The sequence below is a fragment of the Ictidomys tridecemlineatus genome, chromosome 3 (genome assembly GCF_052094955.1).
Source record: "Ictidomys tridecemlineatus isolate mIctTri1 chromosome 3, mIctTri1.hap1, whole genome shotgun sequence".
Taxonomy (NCBI): Eukaryota; Metazoa; Chordata; class Mammalia; order Rodentia; family Sciuridae; genus Ictidomys; species Ictidomys tridecemlineatus.
Window position 1 is genome coordinate 52,035,265 of NC_135479.1, and position 18,165 is coordinate 52,053,429.

At 41.2% G+C, this 18,165-nt stretch overlaps 1 protein-coding gene across 7 annotated transcripts in view; it reads left to right on the forward strand.

Moving 5' to 3' along the window:
• The window catches only part of Dnah2 (dynein axonemal heavy chain 2), a 109,514-nt gene that overhangs the window by 14,401 nt on the left and 76,948 nt on the right, over nt 1-18,165 (forward strand). For all 7 annotated transcript variants that reach the window (XR_005726477.2, XR_005726476.2, XR_005726475.2 and 4 more), the window contains exons 5-14: nt 2,213-2,441; nt 3,919-4,029; nt 4,192-4,430; nt 5,649-5,840; nt 6,505-6,662; nt 7,094-7,181; nt 7,563-7,768; nt 8,215-8,344; nt 8,808-8,990; nt 10,095-10,309. Coding sequence is in view for 4 of the 7 variants with exons in the window: in XM_078042819.1 (XP_077898945.1) it covers nt 2,213-2,441; nt 3,919-4,029; nt 4,192-4,430; nt 5,649-5,840; nt 6,505-6,662; nt 7,094-7,181; nt 7,563-7,768; nt 8,215-8,344; nt 8,808-8,990; nt 10,095-10,309 (1,751 nt within the window). In the remaining 3 variants the exon portion in view is untranslated. The remainder of the gene's footprint in view (nt 1-2,212; nt 2,442-3,918; nt 4,030-4,191; nt 4,431-5,648; nt 5,841-6,504; nt 6,663-7,093; nt 7,182-7,562; nt 7,769-8,214; nt 8,345-8,807; nt 8,991-10,094; nt 10,310-18,165) is intronic.

An 18,165-nucleotide genomic window follows, 5' to 3' on the forward strand; every position in this document is an offset into this window, starting at 1 on the left:
ATTCATTTAAATAAAAATTCATATTAAATAACCTTAGGAACTTATAACTATGTTATAGAATGTGAAGGTTATAAACCTGGACAATGTAAAAGTGATACTATAACAAAAATGGGCAAGTATTAGTAAAGTGAGAGGGAGTGTGAGGATGTTACCTCTGGCCTTTGTCTTTCAAAGGGTGAGACAATAGAATTTAAAATTGTAATGGTTGCAGTGGCCAAATGCCTGTAATCCCAGCAACTTGCAGGAGGATCACAAGTTTGAGGCCATCTTCAGCAACTTTGTCTCAAAATAAAAAAAAATAAAAAGGGCTGAAGGTTGGGGCTGGGACTGTAGCTCAGTGGTAGAACACTTGCCTAGCCCATGTGAGGCCCTGACTGGGTTCAATCTTCAGCATCATATTAAAGGAAGGAAGGAAGGAAGGAAGGGAGGGAGGGAGGGAGGGAGGGAGGAAGGAAGGAAGGAAGGAAGGGATATTGTGTTTATCTCAACTAAAAATATATAAATTAAAAAAACTTGGGCTGGGATTGTTGCTCAGCGGTAGAGCACTTGCCTAGTACAGGTGGGACCCGGGTTCGATCCTCAGCACCATGTAACAATAGGCATTCTGTTGTGTCTATCTACACCTAAAAAATAAGTATTAAAAAAAAAACTTAAAAAAAAAAGGGCTGTGGGTGTAGCTCAGTGGTAAAGCCCTTCTGGGTTCAATCCCCAGCACACACACAAAAAATTGAATGGCACTGAGAAAACTCAATGCTTTAATAATCTTTCTTTGTCACAAACTTTTGGTCTTTGGGGAAGAACTACCTCTTAGGGATGAAAAAATATTTATTTGAAGCCTCAGCAATGCCTTATATCTACTTCAATTTCTTTTTTTTCCTATTAAATTGTATTATAATTAACTGGCAATACTTTTAACTAAAATAGCACAATCCTATTTTAAATCAACTTTCTTTTTTTTAATTTTTAATACTTATTTTTTTAGTTTTCGGCGGACACAACATCTTTGTATGTGGTGCTGAGGATCAAACTTGGGCTGCACGCATGCCAGGCGAGCTTGCTACCGCTTGAGCCACATCCCCAGCCCCTTAAATCAACTTTCAATTAAATTTTCTACTTGTCTATGTCTGTAGGAAAATGTCTGAAAAATATTTTCCCTAATGCTAACAATATTTAATTTCTGGGGAGTGGAATTTTAGATATTTTTACTTTTATATTTGGGGAGAGAGAGAGAGAGAGTGTGTGTGTGCGCGCGCGCACGCGCGCGCGCGACTATGTGTGTGTGTGTGTGTGTGTGTGTGTGTGTGTGTGTGTGTGTGTGTGTGTTTTGCAGTGCGGGGGACTGAACCCAGCATGTACGTGCTAGGCACACGTTCCACCACTGAGCTGCACTCCCAGCTCTTCTGTGTCATTCCATAATTAACATATATCGTTTTAACAAAAATAATAATCGTTAAGATTTAAACAAAAGAATATAAAATGCCAGGAAGTAGTTCTGAGTGGTGGGCGGATGGATAATTATTAATTTCTTCTTTGTGTTTAATTTTCAGTTTTTAAAATTAAAGAAATTATAAAGAGTAGTTACAAAAGCACTAAAAACCAAACCAGTGAATCTGACCTTAGGATAGGAATGGCCTATGCAGGTAGCCATCAGATCTTTAAATTTGAAATGTTTTAGATATAATTAATGAAAGTTATGCATTTCTGAACACAAGCAGCAGCAAAAACTCATGATAGGCAAAATCAAAGAACAAATGAAAAAATTGGGGGGAAAACATATACAACCCAAATGGGAAATCCTAGACAATTATTTCTTACTTCTAGAAGTTTCTTATTTCTGCTTTTCCACTGGGCCAAGTACTTCATTCATTCTACAATGTCCCTAGGACTATCCACCCAACAAACATCTATTGAGCATAAACTATGTGCCAGGCACTGTGCTAGGTTCTGGAGTCAAGTTGGGCAAAATGCAGAGTCCCTACCTTTAAGGCTCACTCTGCATTTCCTCTCCGTATTAATGGGTACTGAATCGATTACGTCCTGAGAAGAACAGAAAATACCTTATACACATTTGGAGAAGGATCAGGGTATACTAGGGGTCAGTGACAAAGAACTCAGCCAGGCTTTCACAGTGGGAGCCTTAGATTTCTCTTGAATCATGGTGGGCATCATGGTGGGGCCTGGAGACTGAACTCTGATTCCTCCTTTCATGCAGACCCAGAATCAGATTGTCTACTTCATTCGCCAAGCACCTGTCCCCATCACTTCGGAGAACTTTGATGCGACTGTGCAGTTTGGGACAGTGCGGGGCTCCTATATCCCAGCCCTGCTCCGGCTGCTCACTGGTGTCTTTGCCCCTCAGATTTTTACAAATGTAACTTGGCCTGAGAGCATTCGAAATCATTTTGCTTCACATCTGCACAGGTTTTTGGCGTGTCTGACAGGTGAGTGCTTGATTTCTCCTTAGTAGGACTCGTGAGGCAGGTGGGATCCTGGTCAGTTTGTGTTTGCTGAGTGAGTGGAAAAGGGTGCAGAATCAGTGTTCTTCTTCCTCTTTCTCCTTCTGTTTTGGTGGAGCTGGGGATTGAACTGAGGGCCTCACATGTTCTCTACCATTGAGCTACACTGCTAGCTGTAACTGACATTCAAATCAACATCTAAAATAATCTGCTTTTTAAGGTTCTGGGGTCTGAACCAGGGTATACTTCATACTAGGCAAGTGCTTTACCACTGAGCTATATCCCCAGCCCTTAAAAGAATCTTTGAAAGGAAATCTCACTGTGTATACCCACTCATGTGCACTTGAAACACACACACACACACACACACACACAGAAGCATTTTGCCTAAGTGTCCTAAATCAAAACTACGAATCTGCTAACTTAAAGAGCAAGGGAAGCTGGGTGCAGTGGCACATGCCTATAATCCCAGCAGCTTGGGAGGCTGAGACAGGAGGATTGGGAATTCAAAGCCAGCCTCAGCAATTTAATGAGGCCCTAAGCAACTCAGTGAGACCCTGTCTTTAAATAAAATACAAAAAAAGGGCTGGGGATGTGGTTCAATGGTTAAGTGCCCCTGAGTTCAATCTCAGGTACAAAAAAAAAAAAAAAAGAGCAAGAGACATCTTGAATATTACTGATTAATGAAGATAAGTCTCTGATAAATAAATTTTATCATAATGAAAAAAAATCTGCCTTCTAATCCAGACACATTTTGCTACTGTAGAACTGGTTGGCCGCACATGTTGGAACTTAGAATTGAAAATTTCTAAGAATACAATTGGGGTAAGGAGAAATGTAGGTGGTGTTGGAGCAGAGGGAGACTTGCATGCATCATGGTAGATTCTGGAGGGCCATACAGATCTTTGGAATTATTTTATGGCAATGTCTTGTTATACCTCAATGAGTTTTTTTCTCTTGCATTCTGTTATTTCCCTTTTCGATATCAAAAGAGCATGAATCATAATTTCCCCTGCCTGCAGTCCTCAAATGCATATGTAGTTTGTCCCTCAGTATCTGTGGAGACTGGTTCCAGGACACCCTCAGATACTCCACTTCATGGATGTTCAAATCCCTTATGTAAAATGGTGTAGTATTTGCATATAACCTACACACGTTCTCTTGCCTACTTTAAATCATCTCTAGATTACTTATAATACCTAATAAAATGTAAATGCTATGTAAATATGTTTTCTACTGTACTGCTTAGGAAATAATGATAAAAAAGAAAGTCTGCACATGTTTAGTACAGATGCAGTTTTAAAAAATATTTTCCATCCATGGTTGGTTGAGTCTGCAGATGTGAAACAGCTGTAACTCTCAACCCTCCCACCCCACCCCACCCCTGACCAATCATCAATCATGATTGATACTTGGGCAGCAAAAATTGACGTTCTTTGAACTCACACGGTCCTTTCCTTAGACACTCGGTACAAACTGGAGGGGCACACTGTCCTCTACATCCCCACGGAGGCCATGACCATGCAGCCGGAGGTGGTGGTGAAGGACAAAGAGCTGGTGCAGCGGCTGGAGAGTGAGTGGCCAGCATTGCCAGTGTCCAGTGGGGATTGCAGAGGAGAGAAGAGGCAGCCCCTATGCTAATCAAGGAGCTGGGTTAGGTGGGCAGGGTGGTAAGGGAAGGGCACAATTGAGCAAAGGCACAAAGAAACACAAGTGGTTTGGTTCTCACCTGCAGCCTCCATGATCCACTGGACCCGGCAGATCAAGGAGGTGCTCAGCTCCCAGGAGACGGTGGAGACAGGAGAAAACTCAGGACCTTTGGAAGAGATTGAGTTCTGGCGCAACCGATGCATGGACTTATCTGGTATCAGCAAACAGCTGGTAAAGCCAGGAGTCAAACACATTGAGTCCATCCTGCGCCTTGCCAAGTCATCCTACCTGACACCCTTTATCAAACTGGCCCAGCAGATCCAGGTTTGTGAGTGGATCAGTAGATGGGAGCTTAAAGCAAAAAATGGGCAATGGTTGGAGTGGCAAGAGGGACTATGAGCGGGGAGCCAACGTAATTATCAACACAGACTGACCAGTCTACAGTTTGGAATCATACTTGTGGGAGAAGATAAGAATAGTTGAACAGGGTCCCCAAAGAACTCATAGGGAAGGGAGACATCTACATGTTGATTACATGTTGATTACCCTCTGTGAATCTAATCCCTACAATGCAGCTGAGAAAATAGGACTTACAAAAATAGAATTAGTAAAACTACACCTGTATTGTTCAGTCAAGAGAACTTAAAAATAAATACTTCAAAAACAAAATTGAAGCTGGGTGTGGTGGTGCTCACCTGTAATCCCAGTGACTGGGGAGGCTGAGGCAGAGGATTATAAGCTTAAAGCCAGCTTGAGCAACTTAGCGAGATTCTGTCTCAAATTTTTTAAAGGGATAGGGATGTAGCTCAGTGGTAGAGCACCCCTGGGTTCAATCCCCAGTACTGTTAAAAAAAAAAAGATACAAAAACCTGATTAAAAACCTGATTATGTTAGTGTAGGGTCATGCAAGAAATGGTCAGTATGATATAGAGATCAAAGACCTCTCTTTCCAGGTGAAAATTTCAACTAGATATTAAGAGAATTGAGCCATAACTAACAAGAGAAATCTAAAGCCTTGGTTGAAAACAAGGCAGCTAAGGGAACTGGGCGATGGGATGGGAGTGATATCTGATAGTGGATCAACAGCTATGGAATATCCACTTGGTATGGAGTTCTGAATTCAACTGGAGAACAAAGAGGAGTAGACAGCTGACCTAAACTTGAGGAATTCCCATTCTGAAACATTTTCACAAAAGTTGTAAATGAATAAAAGTTGATATGTGCAAACTGTTCCCGAGGGATGCCAAGACCTGAAATGATGGCTCCTGGGTACAGTTCACTGGGAGGGCTTCCTGGTAGAGGTGAGTCAAGAAGGTGTTTAAGATGGATAAGAAGGGAATGGGGTTGTGGCTCAGTGGTGGAGCGCTTGCCTGACATGTGTGAGGCACTGGATTAGATCCTCAACACCACATAAAACTAAATAAAATAAAGGTATGGGTCCATCTACAAGTTTTTTTTTTTTTAAAGATGGAAATGATATGCATGCTCTAAATTTGCTCTTTCCAGTGGATAAATGCCCTCCTGGGTTCTCTTTACTACCAGGATGGCTCTCGCCAAGCACAGTCGAACCTGACCTTCTTGTCAATCCTGAAGGAACCTTATCAGGAATTGGCTTTCATGCGGCCTAAGGACATATCTAATAAGCTCCCTAATCTAATCAGTCTCATCCGCATCATCTGGGTCAATTCTCCCCACTACAACACTCGTGAGAGACTGACTTCTCTCTTCCGAAAGGTGTGTATATGCAGAGGGCCTTTGGGAGGGGATTAGGAGGATGGCTGAAATGATAGGGCTCAGACTTTCAGAAGAAGGTGGAATTCCCTGGCAGAAGACGTGCTGGTGGCAAGGTGGTAAGAATTGCCCTTATCTTTGACAGACACTCAAGTCTTCTACCTGCATTTTGGCTTTAGTGATGCTCAGAGCTGGGGCCTGGGCTGAGCTTCAGTTTCCAGATGGAAGTAGCTCACTCAGGAGGAGGGGCTGTGAGAAGAAAGGTTGATGAGCATAGGAAAGGGAGGCAGAAAGGACAGACCTGCTGAGGTGTGCAGAAGGGAATATCTCATTGTCCTCATTTCCTAGGGTGGGGCAGAGGCAGATTTATCAAGGAACACAGCTCCTGAGGAACAGGGCCTGGTGCATTTCATCTGGAGTAATAGCTCTAAAGAGAGGGAGTGGGGACACTGGCTGACTTGCTGGGTCAGTGAGACTGTAGAGCTGAGGACCACTAGGGGCAGAACAAGGGACCACAAGGACAGGAGTGTGTGGGGAACCCAGTGGTGGAGGACCAGGGGTGAGATGGGTCTCAGGAGACAAATCAATGTGGAGGAGGTGGAGGGAGCTTGAAGAGATTGGGTGAAAATGAAGCTGGGAATTGAGGCTGTTGGGCTCCCTTTTGCAGATGAGCAATGAGATCATCCGCTTGTGCTGCCATGCCATTTCCCTGGACCGAATCTTTGAGGGATATGTCTCTTCCAGCAAGGAGGACTTACAAGGCTGCATTTCCTGTTGCCATGCTTGGAAAGATCACTACCTGCGGGCTGTACAGATGCATACCCAGTATGATGGGTCTCTCCTACCATTACTACCTTGTCATTCCTACAGAGGGGGAGATTCCAATTTCTTTCACAAGCACTTTTTTGTAGTCTATGGATTATATTTTTGTAGACCTAGCTGTTTCTACATCCAGCCAAGATATTCTAGCTCCAAGCTTTGAGTTCTCCTTATTCTCATAACCTTTCCTTCCTGATTCCAGGAGACATGAGTCACCTTTGGTCCCACAATCTAAAATTCAGTATGTAAAAATCTTCTCCTAGAACTTAGATGCTGTTTCTCTTCTCTGGTTCTTGACATTTTGATTCAGGATTCAGGGAAGGTGCTTCTCGGGGTCTCTATTTTCTGAAACCAGGGCTTGCAGTCTAGTTTTGAATGGGCAGATTGATCCCTCGTGTTTCTGCTTTTTGATTCAGTTCATTTTTCTCCTAACACAGGTTCTCCAGTCGGGGCTGGGTCCTAGACCAGACCAGCATATTTGCTCAGGTTGATGCTTTTGTGCAGCGTTGCAAGGACCTTATTGAGGTGAGAAGACTGTCGGGGAAGGTGGGGAAGGCGAATCAAAAGCCAACAACAGAATCAAAAGCCCTCGAGAATCCTGCTTCCCTCCCCCTAGGAACCAGGGCAGATGGGGTGGAGGTTCTGATTAAGTGGCTATAAGTAGAACTTACCTCTTGGCTCTTTCTGCAAAACTGTGTGCTTTCCCACCACCACATTCTTTTTGGCTTTTGCCTGTTACCACTGTTTTAGCATCTCATATGTCATTGTGTGGCCAAATTCATCCCAGCATCCCCCCTACATCTGGTTGGTCCTCCCTAGTGCCTAGATATTTGAAGCTAAATCAAAGAGCTCAGGACTCACTTTTCAGAAAAGAAAGCAGGAACCATCATGCTGACTTCTTTTCAGGTCTGTGACTGTCAGTACCACTTCGCCCGCTGGGAAGATGGCAATCAAGGTCCCCTTCCTTGCTTCTTTGGTGCCCAGGGGCCACAGATTACACGAAACTTGCTGGAAATTGAGGACATCTTTCATAAAAATCTTCACGTGCTGAGAGCTGTTCGTGGGGGGATCCTGGATGTGAAGAACACCTCTTGGCATGAAGACTACAATAAGTGGGTGGTTCACAGGCTGATGTCAGGGTCAGGCAGGAAGACACGAGAATGGGTGGAGTGGCAGCATGTACAAAGAAGATGGTAGAAGGAAGAACAGCTCAGGGATGGGAAGACGCAAGAGAGTGCCACGGAGGGAGGTGGCTGATCAGCTTCAGGGTTCACCTTTTAGGACTGAGTTTTGGTTCTGCCGCATCTAGGTATGTGACATTGGGCAAATCATGCTACTAGTTGGTGGCCTCACTCCTCAACTATAAAATAAATAGTAGAACCTTTCTCGTAGCATTGTTTAGAGGATGAAAGGATTCAGGGATGTAAATCACTTAGTCAATGACTTGCATGCAGAAAACTCCAGTACACAGCAACATATGATTCTCCCTAGGGTGATGTACTTGGGGAAACAGGTGAGGGCACTCCCCACACTTTCACATGCCTCTCTGATGATGCAGATTTCGTGCTGGAATCAAAGACCTGGAGGTGATGACCCAGAACTTGATCACTTCGGCCTTCGAATTGGTTCGAGATGTGGAGCACGGGGTGCTGCTGCTGGACACCTTCCACAGGCTTGCAGCACGGGAGGTGTGTCCTTTCTGTCCCTGCCTTGAGTGTCTCTCTGCCTCCCTTAGTTCCTCCCTAGCCTTCCAGATGGCATTTGGGCCAGGCGTGGTGGTGTGCATCTGTAATCCCAGTGACTTAAGAGGCTGAGGCAGGTGGATGACAAGTTCAAGGCCATCTTGGACAACTTAGCAAGACCATGTCTCAAAATAAAAAAGGCTGGGGATGTAGTCAGTGGTAGAGTGCCTCTGGGTTCCGTCCCCATTATCACCAAAATCAAGACAAAATAAAACAGATGCCATGCAGCCCACACCTGTGCCCTTTCCCACAAGCTAAATCCCAGGAGCCTCTTTTCTTCCATCTGCTCCCCTGGCTTCCATGTCTCTAACGAGTGCAGCTCTCATGGTAGGGCCACTTTCCTCTGGGATAAGTGGCTGAGGGAATCTGGCTCCATGGGGCATGGCACCTGTTTCTTATTATCATTTAGGCCATCAAGCGGACATATGACAAGAAGGCAGTGGATCTCTACATGTTGTTCAACAGTGAATTGGCCCTTGTGAACCGTGAACTGAGCAAAAAATGGCCATACTTGGTACCCTACATGGCCCAGTATTCTGGACAGGCATACTGGATGCGGATCCTTCGGCGGCGCATTGACAGAGTCATGAATGTAGGTGCCTGTCCTCTTCCAAAATCTGTCCTCATTGAGATGGCAGGGTAGGCGGGCTATGCCATGGGCTAGGAAGGATGGGGAATGGGTCCAGAGAGGTTCCCCAGAGAGTTTTCATGACCAGAGACTAAGCTGCACAGGGTGGGAGCAGACTTAGTTCAGTAAGGCAGGCCATGGGTCTGGTTTGCAGAGGTGGCATGTACGGTGCGGCTGGTAGAACAGGGATCATTTTAGGAATTTCATGTCAAGGTGGAGAGGAAGAATAGTGATAGTAGTAGTGTCAGGGAAGTTGGGTGAGGAGAAAGATGTTACAACTTCGTGATCCAGAGACCTGGACAGGCGAGGAACTTAAAGGGTCTGGTCTGTCTGGAAAAATAAGCTCAAAGAAACAGGCAAAGCCAGGCACAATGGCTCACACCTGTTATCTCAGCAATTTGAGAATCTGAGGCAGGAGAACAGTAAGTTTGAGGTCAACCTCAATAACTTAGTGAGAACCTGCCTCAAAATAAAAAATAACAAGGACTAGGGATGTAGCTCAGTGGTAAAACACCCCTGGGTTCAACCCCAAGTACTAATAAATAAATAAATAATCAAAAAGGTAATTAAACAAACAAAAAACAGCAACCTTTAAAACCCTTTTGGGAATATAGGGTGAACACTTTAGGTACTGACCTGCTATTGTCTGATTGATTCTGGTTCTGGGAGAAAATAAGGCAGCCTGCAGATGAGCGGGCTAAGACTGAGGCATAGAAGGGCTGAGACTCATTTTCAATCTTGTACCTCTTAGATCCTTCACCTTCTGTGATTTACTTTTGGCTCCTCAACTTTTCTCTTGTGCTGAATCTCTAGGTTTTTCTTTTCTCACTTTGACTCCCTTTCTCATTGTTGTTTGGTCTCTTCCTTCACATTCCTGTTTGGCTCTGTCTTCCCCTAATAGAATCAATAAAAAATCATAGTAAGGCTTGCATGTATTGTTGGGGTGTGCATGTGCTTGTGAGAGTGCACGTGGGTGTGCATGAGTGTACATGTGTAGGAGGTGTTGGGGGGTTGTTCCTCCTGGGAGAATGTGCCAATAAGCCAACCTTGTCTGTTCTCCCCACTCAGTGCCTTTCTGGTGCCCATTTCCTGCCCCATATTGGGACTGGAGAGGAGAGTGTACATACCTATCAGCAGATGGTTCAGGCCATTGATGAACTGGTTCGAAAAACCTTCCAAGACTGGACAGCCACGCTGGACAAGGACTGCATTCGGCGACTGGACACCCCATTGTTACGAATCAGCCAGGAGAAGGCAGGCATGCTGGATGTCAACTTTGACAAGTACAGGACCCAACCTGATCCCTTCTTCCTATCCTTGTCCAGTCCTCCTCTTCAACTCTCCCAAGAACTTAACTCCCATCTTTTGATTTCTCTCTCTGTTCATCTCTCTTTCTCTGTCTCCCTCTCTTTCTCATACTGTAATATGATTGCTATTGCTTCTGAATTTTAACTTTACAGTTTATCTTTTAAAAATAGATCTAATAGACAGATGTAGAGGCACGGGCTTATGATCCCAGCAACTAAGGAGGTTGATGCAGGGACTTGCAAGTTTAAAGCCAGCCTGAACAACTTAGTAAGACCCTGTGTCAAATAAAAAGGACTAGAAATGTAGCTCAGTGGTAGACGTCCCCGAGTTCAATCCCTAGTAACACACACCATACAGACACAGACACACACACATAAAATACAAAAACAAAGGATAAACCCAACCAAAACACTAACCTAATAAACCAGTGATACAGATGTTCTGCCACTAGATGGCCATGATGGCTCAGCTAAGTCATTCAAACACTGAATCACGGTCTGGACTTGCCTGAGAATTGATGGATAGGGCTGGAAGATCATGCCCTCTCCCCCAGCTTCAAAATTATGATATTTTCATACTATAATTTAAAAAGATTTAACCAGTCCATTAATGAATTTATTCAAAAACATACAGTGAGTGTCGTCCACGTGTTGGGAACTGGGGTAGACCCAGGGAATGTGCGGATGGCAAAGGAGGAGGCATAGCTGTCACTCTGTAAGTCAACAGTCCTACTGATGGAATGGAGCTGGCTTCCTGTCCACAAGAGATGCAGAAGAGAAAAAACAACAAAGAAGCTATGTAAGGCATGTGTCCACAAGATTGCAGACCTTCTGGTGACAGGGTTTTCCTAATCAGAATGAAATAACTTTCCATTTGATTGGCTTTGGCAAGCTCTTGTTATCAGCTCTGCCCTGTAGGAGTGTTGCTTCTTATACTCCTAAGTTGTTGCTCCAGCATTGGCTTTAGCTCATAAAGTATCCTTACTTGTTGGGGACAGATGTATAAGGGACTTTGCTAGAGAAGGCCTGTATGGAGATGGAGTCCCAGAGGAAACTGTAAGTGTCTGTCCTGGGCAGCTGAAGGAGGCCTAACCTGGGGGACATGCATACTATGGTTGAGAAAGGAGGTGACAGAACCAACATGGAGCCTCATATAAGAGGGCTGACGTGAAGCATTAGGGAGGAAGACAGAGCTGTCAGAAACCACACACATGAGGGAGCCGTTAAGGAACAAAGTGTGAGAAAGGAAAGGGTAAGAGGTTTGGGATAAGACTATGACAGTGATGGGTATTAGGACTGGATTTGGTTTTGTGATCTGTGGCTTGAAGTACAGCCAATTAGAACCCTATGACAATTGCCTCATAAATTGATGATAAAGTTCTGAAGAGAAAGATCACTAGGCCAGAGTTACCCTGGTAATAACATTTGCAGGCACACAATGTGATTGAATCTACAGGACGTATTCTCCCACCAAGCTTCGTACCCCTGAAGGCACTGTGCTGGGGGGCCACTTTGACACCCTTAGATTAATATGAATGTGGGCACACACAGTCCAACAGTTGCCCCTTTTCCCACAAAATAAGAAATTGTATTTAAATCATAGAATTTTATTGAACATTGATGATTGATATTTACATTTTAGATATGAGGGGAAAAAAAACAAAAGTTGAGGCAGAGAAATGCCCTCTGTGACACTGGCTGGGGCTCCTTGCTTCTAATCCTCAGGGCCAGCCAGTGAGAGTGGCTATAGTACAGCCTTCAATCCCAGGCAGTTTGGAGTCTGACCTCTGCAGTGACGTGTCTATTTTGCCATGTGGCCTTAGGCAAGCCACCTAATTTCTCTGAATTTGAGTTTCCCTCATTTACTTAAAAAAAAACATTTCTGAGGTTGTCATGAGGCAAGATGACATATGTAGGAGTCCTCACAAAGAATAAACGATCAATCAGCATTTTTTTCCCTTAAAGAATTGCTTCATAAAATTCGGTGAACACATTAATTTCAAACATTTAGGAACACAGTAGGTGGTGTGGGCTTGTAGTTCCAGCTACTCATGAGGTTGAGGCCACCTTGGACATCTTAGTGAGATTCTGTATCAAAATGAAAAAAAGATACATAAAAATAGAGGAACTATGTGTTTATCTACAACTAAATAAATGTTTTTAAAAAAATGAAAAAAGGAAAAAGGGTTGAGGCTGGAGTTCAGTGGTAGAGCACTTATCTGGCATGGGAGAGGCCCTGTGTTCAATCCTCAGCACCTCAAAAAAAAAAAAAAACCAGAACCCCTCAATCAAATTTTGTTGGAATAACAGTTTTAATTTCTAAAACATTTAGGCATTTTAGAAGGGCTAACATACATGTAATATAAAATTCAAAGGTTATGAGATGGTAGAGGCTAAAAAATCTCCCTCTGCTGCTGTTCCCAGTAATCAAGTTTCTCTCTGAAGACTCTGCATTCCCAGATTCTCTTGAAACATTCCAGAGATAATTGTATATGCCCACACAGAAGTATCCTCTTTTTATATAAATAGTAGCATAATATACATCTTGTTCTGTATAATCAAAATATTTAATATTTCAAAATATTTGCTTATAAATATTTAATATATCCATTATAAAATTAATTATCAACCATTTTAGAAAATTTGCAAAATGAAGGAAAGTAGAAGAAAGAAAAAACAATTTCCACATAGATAATCACTTTTGTTTTATGTGTTTATATGTGTATGATGCTAAAGATTGAACCCAGGGCCCTGTTCGTGCTAGGCAAACACTCTACCACTGAGCTATCTCCTCTGCCCGTGTGTGTGTGTGTGTGTGTGTGTGTGTGTGTGTGCGCGCGCGCGCACACACATACAAATATATATATATATATATATATATATATTACACACATATATAATTCCCTGTTTTAGTATAATTGTTTTCCTTTAATCTTTTTAATTTTTACTAGGTATTTTGAAATAATGCTCATTATTAAAGGAAAATAGAAAAGTTATGTAAAGGAAAAAGTAAAAATCCCGTACACAGTCCCAATCCCAATGATGACCATATAATTACCAAAACCAAACCCCAAACCAACACTAAAACAAAATGTACTGCACACACAAAATAAGATCACATTATGAGAAGTTTTTTGTTGTTGTGGTTTTTTGTGGTGCTAGGGATGGAACCCAGTACCTTGCATGTGCTAGCAAATACTCTACCACTGAGCTACACCCCCAGCCCATTAAAAATATTTTTGCAATTTGATTTTTTAAAAAGTTATTATATATGTGAAATTTTCCCATTTGGTTTGTATAGAATTACTTGACTCTTTCATGGCTGATAGTATTCTAAGGTAGGGCTCTGTTGTAATTTAATCAACATATCCACTATTGATGGACTTTTTCTAAGTTGTAGTTTCCAGGTTTCTTTCTTTCTTTCTTTTCTTTTTCTTTTTTTGGTACCAGGGATTGAATCCAGGGGTTGCTTAACCACCGAGTCACATCCCTATTTATATATTTTATTAGAGACAGGGTCTCGCTTAGTTGCTTAGGGCCTTGCTAAATTGCTGAGGCTGGGTATGAACTCCTGATCCTCCTGCCTCAGTCTTCTGAGTCACTGGGATTACAGGCGTGCGCCACCACACCTGGCCTCCTGGTTTCTCAATCAAGATTCTGTGCCAGAGGATTTCTGCTGGGCTTCCTGAACCTGTTCCCCTTCTTTCTCCAGTGCTGTGCTTTCTGGAAGGTTGATTTCAGTGTCCTTTAGGTAGGAAAAATTTCTGCTGTAATCTTTGATCTGGAACACTTTTTGCACAATCTTTATCTTTTTTATGGTATTGGACTATTGGGGATTGAACTCAGGAGACCTCTACCTCTGAGATACCTTTCCCAGCCCTTTTTGAAATATTTTATTTTGAAACAGGGTCTTGCTAAATTGCTGAGCCTGTCTTGGAACTTGCGATTCTCCTGCCTGGTCCTCCTGAATGGCTGGGATTAGAGGCTTCCCCTACCACACCCAGTGCATAATCTTTATAGTAGAGCTTAACAAGGCAATTTTGGGCCAAATATTTATGACCAGGGTTTGTCTGAAACCCAAATAATAGACACTTCTTCCAAATAGAGGCAGTTGTTTGGCAGTTGTTTTCTAGAGAGATATAAGATGCTTTATACTTTGTGGTTTTAAGATAAGCCTCAATCCCATAAATAATAGATGAGAAAGAACATGATTGTATTGAAGGATTTTGAAAAGTTAGGGCTCATTAAGCCTATAAAGAAATCTAAGAGAATTTCAGTTTCCAAACCTTATTAACACTCCCCAGGAGCACAGATAACTTTATCAGGTTTACTCTTCATGTTCAAGGTCTGGTTAAGATCTTGAAATAAGCATTTTTTTTTTTAAATGTCCTGATGGTCTTCAGACTGACTCTTTTTTAGTTCTAGGAGATTTCCAGTCCCTAATAGTATTTATTTTATGCCACAAGTGCTTTTGTTATCCCACCTTATATCTCAAATATTTGAACTCTGAGGTCCAAATCAGCTTTTACCACATTTTATGACCAGACCAGCTTTGCAGATGGCACTTAACACAAACATATTCCAGATGTCGTCTATACCCTGTTATCACTCTTTGAATAGCAGAGTGGAATTTCCCCAGAGCAGGAGAGGGGACACTGACGCCTCTTTGATTTTTTTTCTGAGGGATTCCCTCTCTTTCTTTCCCTGTTATCCAGTACATTCGCCACTAATCTGTTCATTCTGACTAATCAGCACTGAGCTCAGCTGGCCTCACCTGTCCTACCTCTGTTACCTAACTGTATATCTGGGCATATATTATAAAATGTTTTGCAAAAACAATTTCCCAAATGCATTTTTTTAAAGAGAAATTATATTTGTCAATAAAATAAAATTTGGGGCTGCACTTGTAGCTCAGTGGTAGAGTGCTTGCCTAGCATGTATGAGGCACTGGATTCGATCCTTAGCACCACATAAAAATAAGTAAATAAAATTAAAATATTGTGTCCATCTATAACTAAAATAAAATAAAATAAAATTTACATTCTGAAAATTTATTGACAAATTTCTAAAAGACTGAATGTCATTATAAAAAAGATTCCTTATAGGATTTTCAGTTCAACCTCAGGAAGATATTGTCTGAATTTATCCTGTTGGCTAATTAAATTTTGATAATTTGTGTTATTTTGAAAATTGGGTCAAGATGAGAAAAATCAAGAAATATTTTGATATATTGTTGGCCAGTATACTTACTCAAGTGGGTGTGTCCTGATATTTATGAGCAGGGACAAATTCAAGGCCCTCAGTTTGAAGAACATATGAGAATAGACTTTTGTTACTAGAAGTGCCCATATATATTCAAGCCCCTCAGTAGCTGTAACACAATTTCTGGTTAAATTGATATTCTGTGTTTATTTTATTATGATTCTATTTTATTGTCCACTGCTGAGCTGAGTGATTATATATTGATACACAGTGGTTCCCCCTTAACAGCGCTCAGAAAATATTAATTAGTCTTGACTTGAGAGAGTGAGATCACACATAATGAAAATGATTATTACAGTATATAGTTATAATTGTTCTTTCATTATTATTGTTGTTAATCTCTCTTTTGATACTGGGGGTTTAACCCGGGGTGTAGCCATATCATCAGCCCTTTTATTTATTTATTTATTTATTTATTTATTTAAATTTAGAGATAGGGTCTCTCCAAGTTACTTAAGGCCTAACTAAGTTTGCTGAGGCTATCCTTCAACTTGCAATCCTTTTGCTCCTGAGCCACTGGGATTATGCGCCCAGTTTATTATTAATTTCTTACTGTGCCTAATTTATAAATTAAACTTTATCGTAGGTATGTATTGATGTGTAACAAAAAAATATAGTATAGTATGCATAGCTGTAGTTTCAGGCCTCCACTGGTGGCCTTGAAACATTTCCCACATGGCTGTAAATGGAGGTTCCTGTAGTTCTTTCCTTGTTTACATGCTATCTTGTCTTTTTTTTTTTAATCTTTATTTTTGTTTATTTATTTTTATGTGGTGCTGAGGTTTGAACCCTTGGCCTCACATGTGCAAGGCAATTGCTCTGCCACTGAGCCACAACCCCAGTCCCTGTTATCTTGTCTTTTTGAGATGGATAGTTACTATTTTTGTCAGCACACTATTCACTAGCAGTTCTTGCAAACAAACCAACAAAATTCCTTTGAATAATATTTTTCCTTGCAATCTGACATGTCAGATGTGCTGTTGCATAGTTTTCTCAGATCTGATCCGTCACTCCTATGTTTGGTCTGACTGGTTGATTTCAAGGTCTGTTATGGAGGGGTCATCCTGGAACTTCCCCGAGTCTCTTTTCTTGTTTGATCTTTTTTTTTTTTTTCCCTCTGTGGTTCTGGGGATTGAATTCCTCATTTATGCTAAATAAGTGCTTTACCATGTATCTACATCTCCAGCCCCCTTGTTTGATGTTCTGTTTCCTCTGTCTTTTGATTTATGCCTTTAGATAGAGTGCATCCTTTGGTAGCTTTCCAAGCAATAATGAAAAGGAGTTAATTTTTTTGAGTTTTTGCATGATTGGTAATAACTGTTTTGTTTGTTTGTTTTAACAACTGTTTTCTGCCTTTTATTTACTAGACATTTGCCTGGGTTTGGAATTCTAGTTTGAAAGTAATTTTCCTTCATTTCGACTTTCTACTTTTACTTCAGAAGCTTTTCTCAAATGTCTGGTGATCCATTGGTCATTTGTACTTGGTAGAGTTTTACTCACTCTGAAGAAATTTTGACAGTTTCAGAAAGAATGCATACTTCAGTGTAGTTCTTCAAAGTGAAAAAAAAAAAGCATTTTTTCTATAATGTCTTAATGCATGTATCACAAATAAATGAACACTTGAAAATAATTTCATTCATTAGGTTATTTTCCTATAATGAAGATGAAAATATAATCCTTTGCAAAGTTTAAAGTGGACATTATTTCCAATATTGTTACTGCAGGGCTTGCCTGTAGAACAGACAAAAAAAATATTCTGGAATTTTCACCTCAATATTCTTTCCAAGTAATATTTCAGTAATATTCAGAGTGCAGTTTTATAAGCATATTTTCAGGTTGAAAATTCTTTAATCCTTTGTGATTAAATGGTGAAATTTTATTTAAAAAGATTTTTTAAGTCAAGTGATTTTATTAAATATTTTTAAAATGTTCTAATATTCTTCAGGTATTCTTTGATTTTATTCTTTACATTTAGATCTTTGATCCTTTTGAAATTTATTTGGTTAGGGAGAAAGGTACAGATTCAACTAGAGTTTTGTATTTTTTAAAAAAAAATTTTTTTGTAGTTGTAGATGGACTCAATACCTTTTTAAAATTTTTTATTTTTACTGAGGATGGAACCCAGTGCATCACAAATGCCAGGCAAGGGCTACCACTGAGTTACAACCCCTGCCCAATTTTTGTATGTTTTTCCAGATTGCTAGCCAATAGACCTAATTTCACTTATTTTATTATTATTATTATGTTGTTGTTGTTGTTGTGGTGGTGGTGGTGGTGGTGGTGGTGGTGGTGGTGCGTGGTGCCAGGGACTGAGTCGAGGGCCTCACATATGCTAGGGAAGAGATCTAGCACTGAGCTACATCCACAGCACCCTAATCTCTTTTATTGAACTGCTATCTTTATAATAACAAATTCCCACATCTATCTCTTATTTTGAAATTCACTGTTCTGGTCTAGAGTTTCTGTCTAGTCATGTGCAGGATCCACACTGTTTTAATTATTGTCCTCATTACTCTCCTTTTTTTTTCCATTTCCTTGGCTATTTTTAATCTTTATTTCCCATAAGAATT